At 41.4% G+C, this 25,395-nt stretch overlaps 1 protein-coding gene across 8 annotated transcripts in view; it reads left to right on the forward strand.

The window, feature by feature from the left end:
- The window catches only part of PANK1 (pantothenate kinase 1), a 125,007-nt gene that overhangs the window by 50,706 nt on the left and 48,906 nt on the right, over positions 1-25,395 (forward strand). Inside the window, exons 1-2 of one of the 8 annotated variants that reach the window (XM_055274258.2) lie at positions 8,492-8,506; positions 14,899-14,992. The exons of 3 other annotated variants lie outside the window; for them this stretch is intronic. In XM_055274258.2, the coding sequence (XP_055130233.1) occupies positions 8,492-8,506; positions 14,899-14,992 (109 nt within the window). Of the gene's footprint in view, positions 1-6,753; positions 7,606-7,726; positions 8,507-14,898; positions 14,993-25,395 lie in introns of those variants that run through there. 4 more of the 8 variants (XM_055274255.2, XM_055274256.2, XM_055274263.2 and 1 more) reach the window with 4 other exon arrangements.

Below are 25,395 nucleotides of genomic sequence, written 5' to 3' on the forward strand. Positions count from 1 at the left end.
TTTTCCACGCTCACACCATAGCTAATGTGGTTAAGCAGATAAAGACTTAGGCATGTTTGACTTTATTTTCACTTTAGCAAATAATTAGAATTTCTACCGTGAAAACATGCAATGATGTCATGGTAGAGAGGTTTTATCAGTGTGTCTTCAGAAAGTAACAATAAATTACAAGTCTGATGTAAAGTTATTAAAAACTAGGTTACAAATCCACATTGCAGACTTCCTTCTTTAATCATGAGGAAACTATAAACTAAAAATAAAATTCTAAGCCCCTCAGCTGACTGAACGGATCCCCCTTGGCCAAAGGGATTCAAAAAAACACCTGAAAAACTAGTTCAGGCCATGATGGGAAGGAGGGGGTGAAACATGCCTCATTATACCCTCCTTCCTTTTGAGTTTAGACACAACTGACCAGCACTGAGATTAAAACAGGAATCTTAAGACTGTCAAGACAGAATCTTTGTAGCAGTAAGGTAACAGATTCCAATCTGACTCTGGTATAACACCACGTGACAGCCAGTGGGCCCTAAAGGAAATCAAATTATTTTACCTCAAATTATATTTCTTTACATATTTTGAAATGGCCCTACCAAGCTGTCACTTGTGGGGGAAAAAGTTATGTTCTGTAAAGATTCTCTTATTAGGTCTTTTCCAGAAAGGCTGACAATTTTTAAGGTCTAATAAAAGACATTCACATCTATTCTCGCTGAAGCCCAGAGGCTTCATATATATGACAAGAACCTTGGCTTCCACAAAGCACCCCCTTACCTTAATTTAAGCTGATATCAACTCTTGGGGCAGAGCTTAACTCTGTCAACAAACTGCCAATCAGGAAATCTTTGAATCCACTTATGACCTGGAAGCTCCTGCTTCTAGATGTTCCACCTCTCTGGGCCAAACCAATGTATGCCTTGCATGTATTGATTTATGTCTTTGCCTGTAACTTCTGACTCCCTAAAATGTATAAAATGAAGCTGTACCCCAACCACCTTGAGTATATGTTCTCAGGGCCTCCTGAGGCTGTGCCATGGGCAATAGTCCTTAACCTTGGCAAAATAATCCTCTAAAATTGAGACTTGTCTCAAATACTTTTTGGTTTACAAAACCTTTCCCAGAATCCCCCAGGCTTTCCCTCATATTTCATTGGCCAGACAGTTCCTAAGTCAATCACAAACTTAGACCAATCCAAACTGCTCTCCTGAGACTGGGCCCACTTCCCCAGGGAGTTTTACTGTCCATGGTCAACAAAAACTGGGACCTCTGAGCCAGGAACTAGGAACCTTCTTTGAAGACAATCCCCACTGTCTGCTCCTGTTCTACTCTGCAGCCTCAGCTTCTTCACCTCTACAACAGGGGGAAATTGCATCCTTCATTGACTCCACACATACTTTTTCAGCTCCCATTTTGTGTCCAGTACTGTGTTGAGTCCTGCAGATTCAAAGATTCCCTTCTTCTTGTTTGGGTAGCTGAGACCTATAAGAAGTGCTTCAGGGGCCAGGTATTTAAATTTATACATCTAAGTGTATAAATTTATACTACTTGCTTTCTAATTCAAACTTTTAATTTAAAACACACACACAGCTGGTCAAAATGAACACATTTTGGCTGGGGGAAGTGGGGGGATTTGGTTTCTTGTTTGCAGGTCCTTGAGGATCCCCCTGCCAAAAAAATTGCAATGAAACGTGTTAAGTGTAGCATTAGACTGAGATAGGCAAAGAGTGACATGGCTTACACCAGAGAGGCACCCAACCCAGCCTGGGAGTGATGCAGCTTAGGATGGAATGGGGATCTGCTTAGATCTGCATGTTGAAACCACATCCCCAGCTGCACAACCTGGAAACATAGAAATCAGCCCAGCCACACCTCTCCCTTACCCTCCCATTGACCAAGTCCTATAGATTCTATCCTTAAATAATTCTTGAATCCACCCAGTGCTCTTATTCCAACTGCTGTGTCCTTTACTTAGTCCCTTATCACTTCTTACCTGTTTTTTTCCAGTAGTCTTCTTGGTCTCCCTGACTAGGGATCTGCTTCCCCAATCTCCTTTCTGAGGCTGCTGCTGAGGATCCTCCCACAATGAAAATCTAGTAGTTTTTATGCCACCTAAAACTCTTCAATGGTTTCCCATGGCCCTCAGTTAAAAGTCCAAACTCGTTCCTATGGGATAGAAAGCCATTTGAGATTTGGATCCCATTCAATTGAAACCACCTTTGCAAGAAATGTAACAGTGAGAAAATTATGACAGTGAAAGAGATCTGATCTAACCAACCGCCATCTTGCCTTTACCCTCCAAACTGCCTTTAATCATTCCTGGGCTTGAGCCAAGCTAACTTTGGGAGATGTTTAGTTTATAGTTTAAATGATAGTAGCCCTTCCCCAAAACTAAACTGTCTTTATAGGTTAGGCAGATAAGAGGAGCCTGAATTCTGCTAAAGTGTAGACGTAAATGATTACCAGTCATTATTCCAGAAGTCACAAGATGTACAACTTTCACAAATACTCCTGCAGATAACATTACTATTGTAGAACCTAAGATGGGCCTTTTGAGATGTCTTTTCAGGGTATTGCATTTTTGACAACCAGTTGCTCCACCTGGACCTGCCAACCCGTCCTGTGGCCCCTCCCAGAGGCAGACTCAGCACATATGCAGGAGGACCATTTTCCACACTCCTATGACTGCATGCCTAGCCAATCAGCAGCACTCCATTCCCTGGACTGCCAAACTATCCTTGAAAAACCACAGCCTCTGAATTTTCAGGGTGACTGATTTGAGTAATAAAACCCCAGTCTCCTGTTCAGCTGGCTCTGCGTGAATTAACTTTCTCTTTTGCAATTCCCCTGTCTTGATAAATCGGCTGTATCTGGGCAGCAGGTAAAATGAGCCTTTTGGTTGTTTACATAAACTTTTCAGCCATTACTGCTCACCTTCTCGCTTCTCAGGCTGCTCTTCAGCCTTGTGGAACTCCTGGCAGTTTCCCAAAAATGCCAGGTTGTTTCAAATGCACCCACAGAGTCTTGGCTCCTTCAGTTCTGAGTAGATTCTTTTAAACCTTCCCTCCCTGTTCACCTGAAGAAAGGCCAATATTATTCAAAATTCAGTTTAAGGGTCATTTCCTCCCTGAACCCTGTTTTAGCTTCCACCTCAGCACCACTCCCCCACAATCCCCCACCCCGACTCTGTCATTGCTCACTCTCTGGTGTCTTCTGGAGTAACCTCCCGCAGCATAGATGGCATACTTTGCTTCCTTCATTGTTTCTCCAAGCCATGATGATCATCTGCATCAAATCCCCTGTTTTTGAAAGTTTTTTTTTTAATTTTAAAAATATCTATTATCATCTTCGTTATCATCATCATCACCTATTGACGAATCAGTCTATGGAACTGGACCCAGAATCTGTGCTTACAAAATATCCTGGGTTGCATGTTACACTGCACGTTCATTTTTTGCAAAATACTTTGAGCTTTATAAGATATGCATACTTTTCTGTATGTATGTTAGTTTTAATACAAAGTTAAAAAGGAAAAATTCCCTAGGTTATTCTTACATAACACTGATGCTGGAGAATCACTGACTTTTCTCTCTCTACTGAATTGTAAGCCCTTTGAGGGCAGTGAAGCCATCTATTTTGTCTTTGTATTCCCAGCATGCTTTAGTGCCTACAACATAGTACACACAATAAATGATTATTAAATAAATGAATAAGACCCAAGGGAGTGCACTGGTTTGTACGTTCCCTTCTCCCTCACTCTCTTCCAAACATTTGTTGCATGCCCCTCCTGGAGCACATGACAGCTCACGCCTCAAAGTTACACCTCCTACACAAACCCCTGAATAAACCTGTGACATGCCACCTGGCTTCTTCCCTACCATACGCTGGGTGTAACTGATCCAAGCACCCAGCCTGACAAGGGTAGGAGAAAGGAAGCAGGTGGAGGACGTTCTGTCCCAGTACCAGTACTTTTGCCCTGCCTGGGTCTGAGCCACCTGGCTCAGGCCTTCCTCAGCAGGCCTGGGAATCAAGCTGGAAAAAATATGTCCTTGGAGATATTGCAATACTAAAGCCTCTATTTGCATCTCTGATGTAAGTTGCTTCCTAAGCCACTCAGCTCAGTTATGTGGGAATTTGAAAATGATACATTTGAATATTTAGGAGTGGCTGGTGATTTTTAGCAAATTTACAGTAGAAAGTGAGGGGGACTCTGTGTGAAATATCATCTAAGTCAGGGGTGTCCAATCTTTTGGCTTCCATGAGCCACACTGGAAGAGGAAGAATTGTCTTGGGCCGCACATAAAATACACTAACACTAGTGATAGCTAATGAGCTAAAAAAAAAAAAAAGTCACAAAAATAAATCTCATGTTTATGAATTTGTGTTGGGCCGTATTCAAAGCCATCCTGAGCCGCATGCAGGCTGTGGGCCATGGGCTAGACAAGCTTGATATAAGTCATTTATCCAGTCACAGATAATTACGAAGTGCCTCCTAGGGATAGATGAACAAGTCATCTGCCTTAAAGATGCTTACAGTGAAGTGGGGTGAGATGGGCAATCAAATAATAATAATGTCTTTTTCTAGCACTTACAATATGCTGGACACTTTACATGTTAACCTTAAATAATGAGATTAGAGAATGTGATTAAGTATGAAGTTTGAGTGCAAAGCTTGAGGATAGCCACCTGGAAACACTAACTCCAAATGAGTGGGATCAGTGCTCCAAAGTGGAGAACTTAAGATTTCACTTATACTGGCAGAGACGGAGAAGTTCCAGCAGAATTACATTTTCCATACAAGACCAATGCATATGCCACAGCGATTTGATTGGTTACAGACTGCTGCATTCCAAGGAAGATTATTACTCTGTGAGGAGAGGCAACGATCCAAGGGATTAGTATCTCTGGCCCTGCTCGGTCTTCCTAATTATTTACAAGGAAAAAAGGCAAGCCCAGGCATGGTGGCGCATTCCTATAATTCCAATACTTTGGGAGGCCAAGGTGGGAGGATTGCTTGAGCCCAGGAGTTGGAGGCTACAGTAAGCTATGACTGTGCCACTGCACTCCAGCCTGGGTGAAGGAGTGAGACCCTGTCTCAGAAAAAAAAAAAGCAGAAGTTGTAGCTGCATAGCCACATTTCTCTCAAGTCTCACAATAAAGTTCCAATAGCTTGAAGTTTGAAGTATTTAATTTTACACATGTGTTACGCATTTCATCAGTCTAACAACTCAGTGATGTCCTATTATTCTCAAGTTACAAATGAGGGAATAGATGCATGGTATAGTTACAAACTGATAAGGAGTTATAAACGGAGTACAAGGAGTAGGAAGAGGGTATGGCAAGGAGACCTAATGTAGCCCTAAGGGTCAGGGAACATTTCTATAAATATGAGAAGTTAAAGAGGAGATCTAAAGTTGGAGTCTAGTAGACAAAAGAGGTCTTAGAGAAGAGACTTGCAGGCAATGGAAACAGCAGAATGTTGTTTAAGGAATTGAAGACAGCACAGGGAGCCCCTGATGAGGCAGGAGATGTAGGGAGGGGCCAGATCACCTGGGTTTTTTTCTCTGTCTTTAAATAGCATAAGGTTAGGGAAGCCGAGAGAGTTGAGATTTAGGGTTTAGTCCCACCTTTGCTCTTAATAACCTCAGCCATCTGTCTGCAGCTCAGTTTCCTGATATGAAAAAAGTGTGCAAGAGTGGATGGACCAGAGTGCTCCAGTGGCCCCCATGGTTCTCAAGCTCTGATTCTAGGTAAGGCTCTGCTGGAAGGAATTGCCAGATGCAAGCCCTAGATGCTGCTGAATGCACTGAAGCCCAGGGGCCCAGCAACCCAGTAGCCAGCCAGCACCTGCCAGACTCTGACTCCTCTGTAGATTAATTGCAAATCATGGAGAATATCACAAAATAAATCACACAATAAATACGGCTATAAGCATAGTTTGTTCCCCTCTGTCGAAACAAAGGGTGAACTGCTAATCATAACAGCGTAATAAGGAAAACTAGCTTTCTGAGCATTTACTGTGTGCCAGGATTGTACCAGGTACTGTTAGTAGATTTTCTCACAACAGCCCCATTATGGATAGGAAAGTGAGGCCTCAAGAGATTGCATAACTTTGGGAAGGTATTCACCACCCAAATTAGTCCTGCAAACTGAGCATGGACAGTCCCGTTTCCTATTGCCATAAGTGTTACCTTGAGCAATAACGTTATCTGGGTTTGCTCAGTGGCTGAGTTGGAATTTGAACCCAGTGCTAACTCCAAAGCTCATAGTGTTGGTCACCACGTGATACTGCCTTCCCTTCTTAGAAGAGGCAACTCCTTACTCTATAAATAACATGACATTGTCTTTTGAAGTCCTTTCTGGGTGAGGAAAGTGCTTTTTATAGCATAGAATTGCTCCTGTTTACTTGGTCTCTTTCAGCACCGATTAATCCTGCCTACAGTTTTGTCCTTCACTGTCCTTACACTGTATTCCTAGGTTTCCTCCTTGCAAAAGACAACTCCATAAGACCACATGGTGTTTGAGTGTGTGTGTGTGCCAGCAAAGAAATTTCACTCTCCTCCCTCCCCAAGTCTGCCTACTTTCCTATAAATAATTGTTCTCCTCCCTCCCCTCAGGCCTCTAAGTAGTTTGGTCACTTAACCAAACGCACAGGCACACACGCGCGCGCGCGTAAGCACACACTCACAAAGCAGGGAGGGTAACGTGAATGACCTTGCAAAGGTATCTTGATCACTGGCGACAGGATTAGCAAACCTGAAACCTCTGCAAATATTTGTCTTCCTCCCGTATTCCTCCTGAAGCGGTTCGCTCCTTTCGCTGTCTCTCCCAGAGCCATCTCGTTTTCACTCCGCCATACAAAGCCCAACCCGCCCATCTCCTCCCTGCAAGCCCAGAGAACTTGATTCCCCATGTTGAAACTCGTTGGTGGCGGTGGCGGGCAGGACTGGGCATGCTCAGTGGCGGGGACCAGTCTGGGAGGCGAGGAAGCCGCGTTTGAAGTCGCGCGGCCTGGGGATCCGGGGAAGGCGGGCGGCGGGAGCCCCGGCTGGGGGTGCGCGGGGATCCCCGATTCCGCGCCCGGGGCTGGCGTGCTCCAGGCCGGCGCCGTGGGGCCGGCGCGCGGGGGGCAGGGCGCGGAGGAGGTGGGGGAGTCGGCAGGAGGAGGGGAGGAGCGCCAGGTTCGCCATCCCCAGGCGCCGGCTCTGCGGCTGCTGAATCGGAAGCCGCAGGGAGGATCCGGGGAAATAAAGACGCCCGAGAATGACCTCAAGCGAGGCCGCCTGAGCCGGGGCCCGCGCGCAGCCCCGCCAGCCCCCGGCATGGGCGACCGCGGCGGGCAGCCGGAGCGCTCGGCCCCGCACTCCCCAGGGGCCCCCGTGGGCACCAGCGCCGTCGCTGTGAACGGGCTGCTGCACAACGGCTTCCATCCGCCGCCCGTCCAGCCGCCGCTCGTCTGCAGCCGGGGTCCAGTGGGCGGTAGCGACGCGGCGCCCCAGCGCCTCCCGCTCCTGCCGGAGCTCCAGCCGCAGCCACTGCTCCCTCAGCATGACTCCCCGGCCAAGAAATGCCGGCTGCGGAGGAGGATGGACTCGGGGAGAAAGAACAGGCCGCGTAAGTCCCGCTGGGAGGGGAGCGCGGGCGCAAGGCAGACGCAGCGTGCGGGGCCCGGGACTGGGAGCGGCTGGAGCAGGCGCCGCAGCACGCCCCGTGCGCCCCCGCGTCTGCAGTCGAGGGACTGCACAGAGTGGGTTCCCGGGACTGATTCTTTTCTCAGCGGGCATCAAGCACTACAGGTCTTTGCCTGAGCCTGCCCTTTGCTCGCTTCTATCAGTAGAATGAGGACTGGACAGGAAGCTTGAGCGGGTCCCTAGGTCAAGGATATATAATAAGCGAACGCTCTGTCCGCCCTTCTAATTGGTGGTTGGGAAAATGCATGTGTGTGAACATTTGCCGGGGTCCAGGAGTGAGGATAAAGTGGGTGACACACCGAGGGTGCCCTCTCCTTTCTCACCCCTCTCGCTTCTCTGAGCGCGTCCTACTGGGGTTGCCTGCCCTTTGAATCACAGAGTAGCCGGCAGCGTCTCGGGTCTATTGGAGAGCGCAAGTCTGGAGGCGTGGAGTTTAACTACCCCCCAAAATCACAGCCTATTAGACGCTGTTTCTTCACAGCCAATGAGAGGGTTTTTTGGGAGGGACACACCCACTGATACCATGTGGGCCGGAACTATGTGGACCAATGAGGATTGGAGGTGGATTTTTTTTTCAAGGAGGGGGGAGGTTGAGTTGAGGGTTTGTAATTGTAATGTACACCGGAGAAAGCCGAAGTGCATTATTTCACAATCTAAAGCTTATATATATAATGGTAGTTTGTAAAGTGTACCTTCCCCACAGGACGTTGTGGGATGTAAATTTGTAGGTCGAGTTTACAGCTGGTTTTTCTTAGCTGAACCTCATTCAACTGGTTACTTCTTTGTGGGTGTCTTTATGAAGCTTATAAATGGCAAAAAGCAAAGTAAGTACAGTAAATGCTAATAAATGACTGCATTTGAACACTTACCATTTGCCTAGAGGTTATGCTGTTCGATATAGGGAAATTGTTAAGTAGGTTTTGGATTTCTGTAAAAATTTAACGTTTGGCAAGTAACACCTTCACTTTTCCCTGTTTCTATGTCTTTTTGACTCTTAGCTTTTCTGTATTGGATTAAGGTTTCTAAGACCTTGGAAAGCACTTTGACATGACAGTGGGTGACTCTGGTACTTGTATTTTGTGGGTTTGAAATGTTAAGTTTGTAGGTTAAGATTTTGTGTGGAACTTTAAAGCCAAACAGCAGATTTGGCTACGGTTGTAAGGTGTAAGGTTGAAATCTAGCACCTGAATTTTTATTTGATTTTGTTTTTGATAGTTGTTAGAAAATGACTTTCATTAGTATTAATATTTTAAAAGTCAGGACTTAATATTGATTACCTGTGATTTATAAACCTGTTTCACTTATTTTGAAGCTACATTTCAGTTATTTCTCTGACAAACATTGACAGATTGTACTAGAGTTTGCAATTAAAATAGCTAAAATATAATGAAAGGGAGCTTCTAGCTTAATCTTCTATGTTTAATTGAGGATATAGCACCTCTTGAAATAACTTCTGAGGAGTTGAAAATACACCCTCTAAGAATGTCTTGAAGACAGAGAAAAACTAACCTGAGCCTTAACTTGTGCTTGCAAACCCACAGAAATTATTTTAAAATACAAGAAAGTATAACTATCTGCCTGTGTGCTTTGTGTCAGAAATTAAAGTGGTTTATATTTCTTACAAAATAAAAATCCTAGTTGTTTTAAGTTTCATGACCACGATTGTTACTTATAATTTTTAAAAAACGGTTCATCAAAATTGGATTTACATTATTTACCATGTTTTCTTCTCTCAGATTTGAACAACCATTTCAGAAATAAATTTTACATGTTCCGAGGAGTCACATCTGGCCTTTTCACTACCAAAATTTCTTAGTTAAAAATGGCTTAACTTAATATCTTTGTGCCTTGCCTATTGACATTCATGTATCTTTATAAAAAGAATATTGTCCAATCAGTTGATATTTAGTTACTCTAAGAGGAATTAGGTACTCTAAGAGGAACATTTAGGTACTCTGTGAGTATTTACATACTCTAAGCTTATTCCTATTTGCTGATGACTGATAGATTTTACGGGAACAATTTTTGCAAAGAGTAGTTGTGTGCTTTAAATGCAAACTTTAGTGTGTGCCAGTGGCGAAGCATCAAGCTAGACAAATAATTATTTCCTCCTCGTCAGTTACAACAATTTGGCCTCTGTCCCAGCAAGATGTGCGTTAAGACAGCCAGTCTTAACACTTGTAAAGGCACCTGGAACGCATGTGTGGATAGGTGTGTTTCTATTTTGTAATATTGTAGGTAAAGGACAATACACATTAAAATACTTCATGTTCGAAAATGATGGATGGAATAAAACAGATCAGTGTTTTTAGATTATTTAACAAATTTTAATCTGACCTCTCAGTGCCGAGACTATTCACCATCCTGCAATCTAAAAATCAGACCAGTGGCAGGTTAATTTTGCTAAACCAGGAAAGGAGAATGTTGTCTACTCTTTTCATCTAAAGTGCCATCACCTCACTCTACTTATCCTTGGAAGGCTTTTCTTAGACTATCTACTTAATATCAGGTTTCCTTAGGTACTTTACCCACCTCTGCTACTTAGCAGCAGTGTGACCTTAACCAAGTTACCAGGTCACATCTTGAACTGCTGGAGCTAGGCTAAGTGATCTCCAAGTGCTGTTTCCTGTACCTTCAGAATTCTATGACACTTCAGAGCTGACAGTTCTTCCTACTAGATGACGCTGGTTATCTGCTCTGCCACTGACTTAACATTTAATTATGAATGGACTTTTTTGCCTTGTGCTGATTTTTCTTTCTTTATTTTATTTAATTTATTTATTTATTTATTAGAAACACCGTCTCTACTAAAAATACAACAGAGTCTCACTCTGTTGCCCAGGCTGGAGTGCAGTGGCATGATCTTGGCTCACTGCAAGCTCCGCCTCCTGGCTTCACGCCATTCTCCTGCCTGAGCCTCCCAAGTAGCTGGGACTACAGGTGCCCGCCACCACACCCAGGTAATTTTTTGTATTTTTAGTAGAGATGGGGTTTCACCGTGTTAGCCAAGATGGTCTCGATCTCCTGACCTTGTGATCTGCCCACCTCGGCCTCCCAAAGTGCTGGGATTACAGACTTGAGCCACCGTGCCTGGCCGTCTTGTGCTGATTTTATCATGTGTGTTAAATGTGTTACTTGTCTCCCCAATTAAATTGAATGTCTGATTATAGACAATATGTTTTTTTTCTCATATGCCTTGCACCTTGGGTACAAGAATATATGATTCATGTCACAGAAAAAAGGGTACAAGTAACGCCATCACCACCTCATTAAGGAAGCCATCGCCACTTCCACAACAGACTGATAAAAGTCTTTCAGTGGAGTTTCTTTGAGGTATCAGTAGGGAGATTCCTTTGGTCTGCTCCTTGGCATGCTGATTCTTTGAAGCACATTTAAGTAGCACCTCACAGGGTCACCTCATTTAACAAATATTTTGAAACTAATGATAGTTCTGAGGTGATGTGAATGCTAATGTGTGTAAATGGTGTGCTCATTCAATGGCTTGAATCCCAGCTGGAAGATCTTAGCCAGTTACTTTACCTGTATGTTTCCATTTCATATCAATAAAATGGAGATAATCTTACTACCTTGTGGGGTTGATATGAGGATTAAATGAGATAATATATATAAAGAATCCTGTTTGGCACATAGCACTTATTCATAAATGGCAGCTGTCATCATCACTGTCACACTAAACATTGTCCACCATTAATCCATAGGAAAAGGCAATTGAGCTGGCACATACAACCTCAGGCTGACTTTCTTCATTTTAGAAAAACACAAGCCAGATGCAGTGGCTCATGCCTATAATCCCAGTACTTTGAGAGGCCAAGGGAGGAGGATCTCTTGAGCTCAGAGGTTCAAGACCAGACTGGACAACATAGGGAGACCCCATCTCTACAAAAACTAAAAGTAAAAAGTTTAGCTGAGCACGATGGCATGTGCCTGTGGTACCAGCCACCCAGGAGGCTAAGGCAGGAGGCTTGCTTGAGCTCCCAAGGTCGAGGCTGCAGTGAGCCATGATTGTGCCACCGCACTCCAGCCTGGGACAGAGCAAGACCCTGTCTCTAAATAAATAAACAAACAAATACAGGCTTACAACAAGAAAGACCAAAGAGTTGTATTTGATCAGCTATAATACTACTCCTATCCCACAATTCTTTTTTTCTTTTCCTTTTTTTCCTTCCTTCCTTTCTCTTTTTTTTTTTTTTTTTTGGCCTTTTTTCCCCCTGAATATAGCTAAAAATATTGGACAGCACAAAAAATGTAGGAAGAAAGCAGGAAAAAGTACTTGTGATCCCACCACTTAGAGAAAACAACTGTTTAAAATGTGCCATATTCTAATGCTAATTTTGGATCATACTAAGATAAGATGATAACTTTTTTTATTAAAAATTTTAGTATAAGCATTTTCTTATGGCATCTAAACATCATCCTTAATGGTTGTATTATATTTCTGATATTCCATTATATAGATATTCCAAAATTTATTTAACCTATCTCTTGCAGCTTTAGGCTACACACAGGGTCTTTATATCACAAAGCACACACACACACAAACACAAACTTTGAATCACTAATTCAAACATTGTAGTCTTGATTAGAACTTGGAGTATTTTGCTGTATTAGAAAGCAGAAGAATGGTAGCAACAACTTTTTACATAACTCTTTTTCCCTAAAGTTATTTTCAATAATATTGGTGAATATATACTTTTTAGAGGAGGAACAGAAATGACACAAAGTGGTATATAGATGTTGTCTGGAAAACCTGGATATTTTAGACACCAAGGACACTGTTTCAGAAAAGCCGTAACACTAGTGGACAGAGGAGAAGAATGCAAAGGAAATAATTGAGTCACTGAACACTACACTGCAGAAAGGCAAACATGTGAGTATCATCTGAAGGGCTCAAGGACATGTGCTACCTTATGTGTGGCAACAGGCAGGAATAATGAGTAGATGCATGCAGTCAGCCTTCTGGTCGGAGGTTCTGACTTCTCAAATCATCCAGATAGCAGAAAATGAGTGAGAGTTCATTATGCACATAGCATACTGGTGGGTACAGACTGAAAAACCCTAAATCTGTTACCAGTTTTAGCCATCGTTGTGAAAGTATAAGGCTTTAATTTCCTAAATATTGGGATGTTTAGCTTTGGCACTTGGACTTTACATTACCCTTGAATCGGACTAATTAGAAAAACCAGTATAAAAAAGATAAATAAGGAAAATTGTCTGGTTGTATCTGCATAGAGTATGGATGCATACAGTATTTTTAACAATTAATTTTAACATAATCAATACTTCTAGATGGATAAGAGACATTGCAAGTTCAAAAACAAAAGACTAAAAGGGAAAGCAGGAGCACACTCTAGTATTGCTACCTTCTAGAGGTGGTCAAATTCCCAAGTTTGCCAATTAAGCTATGAATTGTACAATACACATTTGAATTGATGATTAATAATTTAAGGCCCAAGTGTCCAGTGTCCAACTGGTTAAGGATCAGGATTCTATTAAACATACAAACACTGCTTTTCCTCCAAAAGACCAGTAAGTGAATTTCAACATTAATATAATACAAAGCATATTTTATTTGGCATGGTGACCAAAGACAGAAACAGTGTTGTTGATTCTTGACATTGAGACATTTAACAAGTGACTAAAACAAAACCTTTCATGGTTTTGGAGACAGAATAAGTAGGGGAAACAAAGGAGTATTGGTTTTAACTGACAGGTTGTTTTGTGTGTGTGGGATAACCTGCGTTTTAATATTTTGTGTGTGTATATGTTAAGTATGAACCGATTATGAAAATTAATCAGGGCTTGACTTCTAATATATTTAATTACATATGCTTCAGGTTTAATAGGTAAGCCAGTATTCATCTTGGGACCTTGGGATGGCAAGTATTTAGTGTATCCACTGTGGCATACACAATTTCTAAGTAGACCTTTTCTCTAGATAGTGCAGCTGTCAAGTTTGGTATCTCTTTACTTAATTTATGACACCTTTTAAATGCCTAGAGTTGTTGGGTAATTGTGTGTGTGTGTGTGTATATGTGTGTGTGTATTTTCTCCTTGAGAGTACATTTGAGAGTAGTAGATGATTCAAAGAGGCAAAGAAATATTATTTAAAGAGAATTACATCAAAATAATGACCTGAACCTCTAACAGATTTCTCTATTGTTAGGAAAGAAGGTGGAAAAAGTCATGACAGTAGCTTCGATTTACCCAGTAATGAAAGTAGCTATTATTGAGTGACATCTCTGTGTCCATTGTTCTGTATGTGCTTTTACAAAAGCATGCAGTTCCCACTCCTACTCTCTATTTTAAAGATGGGCAAAGAGAGGCTCAAAGAAGTAAAGCAACCTGTCCAAAGACCTGTTATCAGTGAATGACAGGGCCAAAATTGTAACCCAAGTCTATCTTCTTTGCCAACTGGCTTTGTTTTCTATCACAATAAGCCTATTATTTATGTTGGGAAAAAGAAGTGTGTTCTGTAAAACTTTCGGAAAAGATAGGTGCATGTAATCTGTACACCTTTGGCAAAATGCTCATCCATGTGTCTGTGGAGGTAACAGTAGCCAACATTGAGGAGCACTTACTATGTGCTAGGCACTAAGTTAGATACATGGATTCTCTCATCAAATACTCCCAGCAGCCCGTGAGGTAGGTGCCGTCATTCTCTTCCTTTTACAAATGAGGAAACTGAGGGCTCAGGACTCAGGGTAAAACTATTTGAGTTAAGATTTTGACTCTGCTGGGCAGGGCCCTAGTAGGTTCCATGAAGCAAGTGTGGGTAGGGTTCTGTGGTGTAAAGAGCTTTGTTGCCACCAGGCCCGGATTCAGGTCCTCATTTCCTACTTACTAGCAATGAAGCCTTTGGTGAGATTCTTAACTTCCTCAAGGCTCACTGTTGAATAGATAATGGTGGCCATCTTATCAGTTGTGGTAAGAACCAAATGTGGAAAATGTATATCAAGTATAGTACCATGCCTGGACCCTAGTACCTGCATAGTAAAAGATATCTTACTATTTACCACGATTTGAATGTGTCCCCCAGAACCCTTGTGTTGGAAATGTAATCTCCAATGCAACAGTGTTAGAAGGTGGGGCTTAATGGGGGATGTTTAGGTCATGAGGGCTCCACCCTCATTTATGGGTTAATGCCAATTGTAAAAGGACTTGAGGCTGCAAGTTCAATCTCTTGCCCTTTCTCAAGCATACTCTTTTGCCTTTCTGCCATGGGATGATGCAGCAAGAAGGCCCTCACCAGATGCAGTCCCTCAATCTTGGTTTTCTCAGCCTCCAGAACTGTAAGCCAAATAAATTTCTGTTCATTATTAATTACCCAGTCACAGGTATTCTATTATAGCAACACAAGCTGGACAAAGACAGAAAACTGGTACTGAGAAATGGGGCTGTTGCTATAACAAATACCTGAAAATGTGAAAGTGGTTTTGGAACTGGGTAACAGGTAGAGGCTGGAAGAATGTGGGGAAGCAGGCTATGAAAAGCCTATGTTGCTATGAACAGAGCATTAAATGTGGTTCTGGTGAAGGCTGAGAAGAGGAGGAGAGCTGTAGTAAAAGTCTAAATCTGCTTAGAGATTACTTATGTGATAGTAATGAGAATGTTGGTAGAAATAAGAACAATAAAGGCAATTCTGATGAGATCTCAGATGGAAAAGAGGAATAAGGTATTGGAAACTGGAGTAAAGACCAGCCTTGTTATGAAGTGGCAAGGAATTTGGCTGAATTGTGTCTATACCCTAGGCTTTATGGAAGGCAGAATGTAAGAGCAATAAACTACGATATTTGATGGAAGAAATTTCCAAGGAAAATATTAACTGCATACAGGAAAATAAGAGAGAAATGACTTAAAGATAAAATATATAATTAAAAAGGAAACAGAATTTAGGGATTTGAAGGATTCTCATCCTGGCCATGTGGTAGAGAATGAAAGAACATTTTCAGGAGAGAAGAACAAGGGTGTGGGCAAGCAACCATTTGATAAGGAGATCAGTAGAGATAGAAGGAAGCCAGAGGCTGTTCATTAGGACAATGGAAGAATGACTCTGAAGGCATTTTGGAAATTACTGGTGCTGACCCTTCCATCACAGGCACAGGGTGCCATGACCTCGGAGAAGGAAATACAGTCATGCCCCACATATAGACCTTTTCACCAAGGAAGGAGCACATATACAAAGGTAGTCCTATAAGATTATAACGGAACTGAAAAATTCTATTGCCCAGTGGTATCATAACCATTGTGACATCATAACTCATTGTGTTGCTCATCTGTTTTTGATGATGATGGTATAAACCTACTGGCTGCTAGTCATATAAAAATATAGCGTATACAATTATGTATAATACATAATACCTTTTAGTGGGACAAGATGTGGGCATGGAAGACAGTGATATTGATGACCCTGACTTTGTGTACACCTAGGTTAATGTAGACGTAGGTTAATGTGTGTGTTTGTGTCTTTGTTTTTAACAAGTTTAAAAAGTAAAAAAAAAAAATTAAAAAATTTTAAAAATAGAAAAAAGCTTGTAGAATAAGGATATAAAGAAAATATTTTTGTACACCTATACAATGTGTTTGTGTTTTAAGCCAAGTGTTATCACAAGAGTCAAAAAATTTTAAAAATTAGAAAGTTTATAAACTAAAAATGTTATAGTAAGCTAAGTATAATTGATTACTGAAGAAATAAATTTCTTTTTATAAATTTATAGTAGCCTAAGTGAACAATGTTTGTAAAGTCTACAGTGTGTACAGTGATGTCCTAGGCCTTCACATTTACTCACCACTCACTCACCCAGAGCAATTGTCAGTCCTGGAAGCTCTTGTATGTGCCCTATACAGGTATGCCACGTTTTGTCTTTTAGACTGTATTTTTACTGTACCTTTTCTATGTTTAGGTATGTTTCGATACACAAATACTAACCATTGTTACAATTGCCTATAGTACTAAGCACAGTAACATGCTGTACAGGTTTACAGCTTAGGAAGAATAGGGTTTACCTTATAGCCTAGGTCTGTAGTAGGCTATACCATCTAGGGTTGTGTAAGTACACTCTATGCTGTTTGCACAACAACAAAATTGCCTAATGACACTTCTTTTCTCTGAAAATATCCCTGTCATTAAGTGACGTATGACTGTATATCAAAAGAGAGAACTAGTGTGCCCTCTGGATCTTGGAGTTCATTTCTCAGGGCTGCCTGAAGTCTCTGCTCTCCACATTTCAGTACAATGCTTCTTGCTCACCCCACCTGTGGCTCAAAGGTGCTCAGGTAGGCCGGGCGCAGTGGCTCACGCCTGTAATCCCAGCACTTTGGGAGGCCGAGGCTGGTGGATCACAAGGTCAGGAGATCGAGACCATCCTGGCTAACACAGTGGAACCCCGTCTCTACTAAAAATACAAAAAAATTAGCCGGGCGTGGTGGCAGGCGCCTGTAGTCCCAGCTACTCGGGAGGCTGAGGCAGGAGAATGGCATGAACCCGGGAGGCAGAGCTTGCAGTGAGCCGAGATCACGCCACTGCACTCTAGCCTGGGCGACAGAGAGAGACTCTGTCTCAAAAAAAAAAAAAAAAAAAAAAAAGGGTGCTCTGGTGTGGCTCAGGCCACAGCTTTGGAATGTGCAAGCAGCAAATCTTGGTGGCATCCATGCGGTTTTAAGTCTACAGACATGTGGAGTACACGACGTGTGGAGTCAGGCCGGGCGCGGTGGCTCACGCCTGTAATCCCAGCACTTTGGGAGGCCAAGGCAGGCAGATCACGAGGTCAGGAGATCGAGACCATCCTGGCTGACACGGTGAAACACCATCTCTACTAAAAATTAGCCGGGCATGGTGGCATGCGCCTGTAGTTCCAGCTACTCGGGAGGCTGAGGCAGCAGAATCGCTTGAACCCACGAGGTGGAAGTTGCAGTGAGCCAAGATCGCGCCACTGCACTCCAGCCTGGGTGACAGAGTAAGACTCCATCTCAAAAAATAATAATATGAGGCAGGAGAATGGCATGAACCCTGGGGGGCAGAGCCTGCTGTGAGCTGAGATTGCGCCACTGCACTCCAACCTGGGCGACAGCGAGACTCTGTCTCAAAAAAAATAAATAAATAAATAGTAATAATAATAATAATAATAATAATAGTAATAACTGTGGAGGCATGGCTTTCTCCAGCTAGATTCCAAAGGATGTCATAGACAGCTTCATGGCCCAGGCAGACACGTGTTACAAGCGTGGAGCTTCCCAGAGAGCTCTTACTAGGGCAGTGTGCAGCATAACTTTGGGGTAGGAGCTAGTGCAGAGTCTCCTAGAGCAATGCCTAGTAAAGCCTAAGGAGTGGGCTCACACCAACACCCCAGAACTCTAGACCTACCAGCATGAAACACCAGCCAGGAGAGCCACAGGCACCTGACACCAACCTGTGAGAGCTGCTGCATGGCTAGCACCAAGCAAAGCTGTAGGGGTAGGCCTGCCTACCTGAGGCCTTGGGAACCCAACTGCTGCTCCAGTGTTCCCAGATGGTAGGATGTGCAGTCAAGGAAGATTACTCTGGAGCCTTAAGATTTAGTGTTGTTTGCCCTGTTGGGTTTTGGATTGACTTAAGACTATCCCTTTCTTCTTGCCTATTTGTGTCTTTTGGAATGAGAATGTCTATCCTGTGCCTATTCCACCATTGTATTTTGGAAGTAAGTAACTTGTTTGATTTCACAGGCTTACAGCTAGAGGAAGTATGCCTCAAGATGAATCCTGCCTTGAATCTCATCCATATCTGATTCAGATGACACTGTGTACATTGAACTTCTGAGCTGATGCTGGAAAGTTATGACTTTTGGGGCTATTGCATGAAATGAATGTGTCTTTTATGTGAGAAGAACATGAATTTGGGGAGCCAGGGTGGAATGCAGTGGTTTAAATATGTCCCCCAGAAAGCATGTGTTGAAAATCCCCAGTGTAACAGTGTTGGTAGATGAGGCCTAATGGGAGGCATTTAGGTCATGAAGGCACCATCCCCATGAATGATTAATGCCATTATAAAAGGGTTTGAGGCTGTGAGTTCACTCTCTTGCTCTCTTGTGCACGCATGCTCTTTTGCCCTTTCATGCTTCTATCATGGGATGATGCAGCAAGAAGGTCCTTGCCATATGCAGCCCCCAATCTTGGCCTTACTAGCCTCTAGAATTGTGAGCCAGATAAATTTCTGTTCATTACAAATTACCCAGTCTCAAGTGTTCTGTGATAGCAGCACAAAATGGACTAAGACACTATTAATACCAGTCTTATTTATATTAATAGAGGACATTTTATCTCTCTCTCTATATATATATATATTTTCTAAATGATCAACCATATAGACATTTAATATTCATATCATTGCTGTTATTTAATTACAGAGGCTTCCAAGACTCTGAAATACCAGGATTTCCACAAACTCATCTTGCCCTGACTAGGAATCTTTCGGAGATTGGATTTCAGAGTATTCCCCAACCTGATCGGATATCACCTTCTCAATGGAAGCTTCCCTAATACCCTCTGATGTTTCTAGAAGCAGGACACATGGCTTGTGTCATAAGTCTTGACCTGATTATCATAGATTGCCTCACCAAGTTTAGCATACCCTGTCTGAGAGTGCTGCTGGCAAATTAGTGAATAAGAGGACTGTGGAATTTATTTGATTTCTAATCTTGTGTCAGGACATGGTTATTTTTAAAAAAGGAAGTGTCCTCTTTTGATCTTAACTGTTTGATATCTCAGCCCTTGAGTGAGGCAGTTATATGCAAAGGAGATGAGAAGGATGAGAAAAGTGAGTACTTTTCCTTTATAAAAGCCACATGAATTGAACAAGACTTCAGAATTCAGAAGAGCTACATCAAGTTCTTGGATCATTTTTTTAACCCATTCTCTAAGAACTGAAAAAATGTCCTTGCAAATATGTGCAAGACTCTGGAATCTTCCTCTGGCAGATGATGAATGAGATGAATATTTCCAGGTGCTTGCCTTCAGCACCAGCACATGCACATTCTAGTACTCTTGGCCTTGATCCTACACTGAATCTGAGGCTGCAAAGACTTTAGATAGAGGCTCAGGACAGACTGGACCTGTATGAACCTCTGTGAGTTGTAGCTAGCCTGGGCAGCCAGTTACTTGGATCCCTCTGGGGTTTCTGGACAAACAACTCTTTTATAGTCCAAGGTAGATGGTCAGGGGTGACCAGAGATAGGAATAGATTGGTTGACTTCAAGCTTAACATGAGTTAGCAGTATGGTGAGGCTTCCAGCAAAATGTAAACAATCAATAAATGTTAGGTATTATTATTGTGGTGGTGTTTAGATGTTCTTCCTTATACTAACTCAAAATCTGTCTCCTTATAACTTCTACCCCATGGTCCTTGACAATTCAGTATATCTAATTCATCTTCTACATAACAGCTCATGAGATATTTAAAGATAGCTATGTTATCTTGACTCTTTTTTTGGGTTCTCCTCTTTGAAGAACCAAGACCAATACTCTTGCCTGCCAGATTCTACCCATGTGACCCAGTGCAGGTTGTATTGGGTTGTGGACAAGTATTTAAGCAAGATTGGAGGATGACTTCTTGGGGTAGTCATAAAGGAGATCAAGTAAGTATTGACCTGGGTGGCCTTGAACTCTGAGATTTAATGATTCCCATTAAACCTACAGGGACTAACCAGTTTTTAATTTCTTTAGGCTAGGCACTGTGCTAGACTCTGCATGTGATATTTGGTTTCATGTGACTCTAAGCTAGAGTGTAACCTGAAGCCAGCTGTGTGGCTTGATTTCTTCACTCAGATGCTGTAATAGCTCCAGAAATCTCTAAACCCTGTGTATGAGTCAGTACCTGAACATTAGTGGAACCTGTTTACTATTCATACTCTCCCAACTATCTATGTTTGATTTAAAAAAAAATTAAAGGGCTGTTATGTTTTTAGGGTGTTCCATACTAGGAAGTTAGTGTACATTTGACTAAGGAGATAATCAGCTCTTCTTACCTTTTATGAAAGGTCTTATCCTTTTTTGTGGAAGGTTTTTACTTTGAGAAAGGGTCCCAAAGTGATTTATTCTTTGGGGTGACCACGTAATATTTCATTAACACTTTTGAAGAGTAGTAGGGGTACCATTAATTATGCTAGGACCACAGATATAAACTGGGATTAGCCTAGCAAACCAGGCATCTCAGCGTTGTGCTAAAGCCAACTTATACAGGCTATGGGTATTGTTTATACACATGACTTCCCAACTCTGCATTTCAATATCCTTATGCTGATAACTTGAAACTGGCCATCATGGATATATATTATACCATGGAAACTGGCAAACACTGAGAATCAGGGCTTTATTTTCAGAGAAGCAGTTGTTAAACATTTACCAGTACAAAATGACTAGGACACAGTTCACAGAAGAAGCTCAGAGAAAAGTCCCAGTGGGTATCAGTAATACCAATTGAATTATTGATGCATTTGAGGTAGAGAAGGGGAGTAAAAGTCAACATGTCCTTTGCTAAGTAGGACAATGTCTGAAGATGAGAAGTTTGATGAGGGAGGCTTATTCTCAGGAAAGAAAGTATTCTACAAATACTTCAGGGGTCACTATGGTTGGTATGAGGGTAGAATTTCTTTGAAATCACATTGTTATTTTCCTTCCTTCCTCCCTCCTAAATTCCTACTGTAAAGGTAGTTGGGCTTAGCGCTGGATTACCCAGCAGGTAGACCAAGCAGGTGTTAACAATTCCATCAATGCTAGCAGAAAAAAATAATACATGTGCTTTTATGTGTATGGATATGTAGACATGCATGCACTCAAGTATTAATCATGGGAAAATCATAAATTTGGACTTATACTTATTTCATAATTCATTATTGTTTTTGTTTTTTAATGACTTCAATTATTTTGAGTTACTTGTTCATTGTGGATTGGGGAACACCAAATTTTTTTTTTCTTAAATAGATATAAAACTGGCCCCAGTTGAGGCTTGTACCTTTCTAGGGTGATTTATAATTTATTTATTGCTGCGAAATGTCAGGGTGGAGTTGCCAGAATATTTTCATTATATGTTTATGGTTAGGATAAGTAGACTGAAGTTTGTCCCAGCTAAAGGGAAAGCAGTTTGATATATTTGGTTCCATAAGCAGGATCTGTGTGGCAAAAAAGGGACTTCCCCAATTCAGACTCATGTGGTTTTTATTCCAAAAGTCACTGTGCTCCACTTGTCCTCTTATTGTCCTGAGTGAGCATTTTGGAAAGTGTTGGGATTTTAACAACTTTTTCTGCATTTTAAACATTATACAAAACTAGAGAATGTAGCATAATGAACTGCCAAGTACTTATCACTCAGCTTCTATAATTATCAAATCATGTCCAATTTTATAATATTGAAGCAGACCTCAGAAATCATGTTTAGTATTAAATGTTTTTGTCTTTATTTCTAAAAGAAAATAACCCTTTTTTCAAAAAAAAAAACCACACACACACAATCTGTTATTTGCTGTGAAAGTTAGCAGTGTATTATATCCAGTTGAGACTATTGTGTTTTATGATGCACAATTAGATAAATTCAGTTATCTAACCACAATTAAAATTGTTACATCTCATTTGCAGGTGGATAATTGAAAACCTGATTTGTGTTGCCCCTGGAGAATCCTTTCATTTGCCCATATCTGTTATTGTTTGTTTATGATTAATTTTTTACCATTTCTTCATGGTCTGAGATTTGAAACCTCATTCTTAGAATGAAATAGTCCTGTGCCAAAAAGCCACTTTGGAATCACCCAGTATCACTGGACTAAGAGTGATTAGTATCTCCTACATAATTTTTGTCTTGAAATATAGATTAAGAACTAAAGAACAGTATTAAAAGAATTCCACCCCTCTCCTTTCCTCTGAAGCCATTTGGATGGTGCCAGTGGGAGCAGGCAAGCTAGCTCTCCTGAAGACAATTAGGATGTAGGACTGGCCTCAGGCCTAGGAATCTGGAGTTGCTGGATTCAGGATTGAACTAAGGGTTTAAAGAAGGAGTATTGCCAAAATTTGCAATTTCAGGCAATCTTTAGACCTAGGACTCTGTATTTTAATTTAGCCACAAGAGGAAAGAAAAAGATCCTGAATCATTATCACTCAATTTATTAACATTCCTGGGATCAAACTAGTTAAACATCAGTGAATTTCTGTCTGTGTAAACTGCCGGAACTGGTTTACTTTTGTCAGCTTTATGAAACTGTGCTTCAGATTCATTTTATACATCGTTGCCTTCTTTGACAAGGGAGTCTCATTTAACATATTCTAATAATTTAGGGACATCATTAATATCAACTTTTATACTGGGTTGTAATACAGGAAAGTCTTAGGTAATGGTGTACAAGCATTTGGGTTTGTTCATTCATGGATATGTGTTGTGCAACAGCTATATACAGCATGTAAAAAAAAAATGTTTAGAGATGCAGTTTTGCTGTGTTCCCCAGGCTAATCTCCAACTCTTGGGCTCAAGCAAACCTCCTGCCTCAGCTTCCTCAGTAGTTGAGACTACAGGGATGCGCCAGCCTATCCAGCTTGGGTGTAACTTTTAGAGGGTCCAAATGTTTAATTCAAAAATCTTAAATTTTTTTTAACTATTTAAAAGCTATAATTTAAAAAGCACATTAGAGGCCAGGCGCAGTGGCTCACGCCTGTAATCCCAGCACTTTGGAAGGCTGAGGCGGGCGGATCACGAGGTCAAGAGATCGAGACCATCCTGACTAATATAGTGAAACTCAGTCTCTACTAAAAATACAAAAAATTAGCCGGGCAAGGTGATGGGCGCCTGTAGTCCCAGCTACTCGGGAGGCTGAGGCAGGAGAAAGGTGTGAACTCGGGAGGCAGAGCTTGCAGTACACCAAGATCGTGCCACTGCACTCCAGCCTGGGTGACAGGGCGAGACTCCGTCTCAAAAAAAAAAAAAAAAAAAAACAACAGCATATTAGAGATCACCTAATGTTTGAGGGAGTTCTCTGAGCCTCAATTTTGTAATCTGTAAAATGGGAATAATAATAGTGCCAACTTCACTGGGTTATGAGAACTGAAATAATGCATGGAAAGCTGCTAGCACAGTGCCTGGCACATAGTATGTCCTAAATGTTAATTGATATAATGTTGCTGCTGCTGCTGGATTAACTCATTTTTCACAGTCATTGGAATAAACTTCTTCTGAATTCTTATAAATAAACTATTTATTGGCAAGTTTGTAGCTCTAAAGTCTTAAAGTTTGGCCGGTATGTATCTGTCCACATCAGACTGCATAAGCTAATATACCACTTCACACGTGTACCAGACTCAATTAAATTTTAGTCAAGGCTTAGACATATTTTCTTGGCAAACCCTCTCACCCTGGCTTAGGTCAGTTACATAACAAGTAAATGGGTAACCTGTCAAGTCCTGGTAATGCTGTCTTAGAGTTTTAGCACTAATTAAAAGGTTTGGATGTTTTTTGTTTGATTTTTATATGTGTTGCAAGCAAAGTGAGGAGTTGTTAGATATTTTTAGTATTCAGCAAGAAGCTGAAACATTTTCAGTAAATCTTTTCAAACTACTGAATCAGTTTTGATTCAAGAAATCCCTGAGTTTGCAAGGGAAGCTGTTCAAAAGAACAGTTATGATTTGCAGCTGCTCTCTCTGAATCAAACTTTTCTTCAAATTGTGTAATCCAAATAAAGTACAGAAATAAATGGGTGAAGTTCGTGAAACTGCAGCTATCATCCGTAAGGGACAGTTTCCAGCCTTTATGTTGAACAAGCATCACTGTTCTCATTAACTTTACATTAGATGTGATGTGATTTGTAAAATGAGACAGTGCAAATAAGACGTCACTTTTATCTCTTTCATATCTGAGATTCAGAATTAAGATGGAACTTTTAAAAGTTCCAATGCTAAAGAGTTTGAAAAAATCTCACTCTTCATGGTATGGAAGAACACTATGCCCCCAAACTAAATGATCCCAGGCGAATAAAATATTTTGAATGTTCATATTTATATTTTATAAAGTTTTAATCCCTTTTCTCAGTCAGCTATTACATCTAGCTGTGCCTTTGATAAAAATTATTATAGTAAAAACAAATTCACTTGTAACTACAATGCCTGTCACTTCTAACTACAATGCCTATAACCTCAGGGGATGCCAGTGATAACCCCGAAGGCAGCTGAGCACTGGAAGGAAGCAAACACTTCTGAGCAATCAAAATCAGTGTTGGCAAGTAGATAAAGTCAGAGGTGCTCATGCATCTTACATTTGAGAGTACTTCCTGTGATCTCCCTCAGAATCTATGTACTCTTCTTTTTTAATTTTATTTTTTAAATTGACAAATAATAACTGTACATGCAGTTTTAACAGACTTGCTTTCCTAGTTTCTCTGCATCCAGACACAGCAGGTTCTGGATAGATATATTGCAGTAACACTGACAGCAGTGAGAAATTAACAGCTTTAGCCCAAAAGCAAGACATAGAAAGCTATAATAGAGACAAAAGAAGATTCAAACCATAGCAGCCTGGGAAGCGCAAGTTTACATGATTCCTGAGGACATCAATGTACAGTGAGCACAATAATTGATTCTCATTTGACTGTGAATCATCAAGAAGACCTCAAATTTCATTCAGTCTGTTTTGTTTAAGAATATGGAGAAGTGGGTTGTGCATTTTAGAAAGATTATCTTTAAGAACTGG

The sequence above is a fragment of the Symphalangus syndactylus genome, chromosome 4 (genome assembly GCF_028878055.3).
Source record: "Symphalangus syndactylus isolate Jambi chromosome 4, NHGRI_mSymSyn1-v2.1_pri, whole genome shotgun sequence".
NCBI lineage: Eukaryota > Metazoa > Chordata > Mammalia > Primates > Hylobatidae > Symphalangus > Symphalangus syndactylus.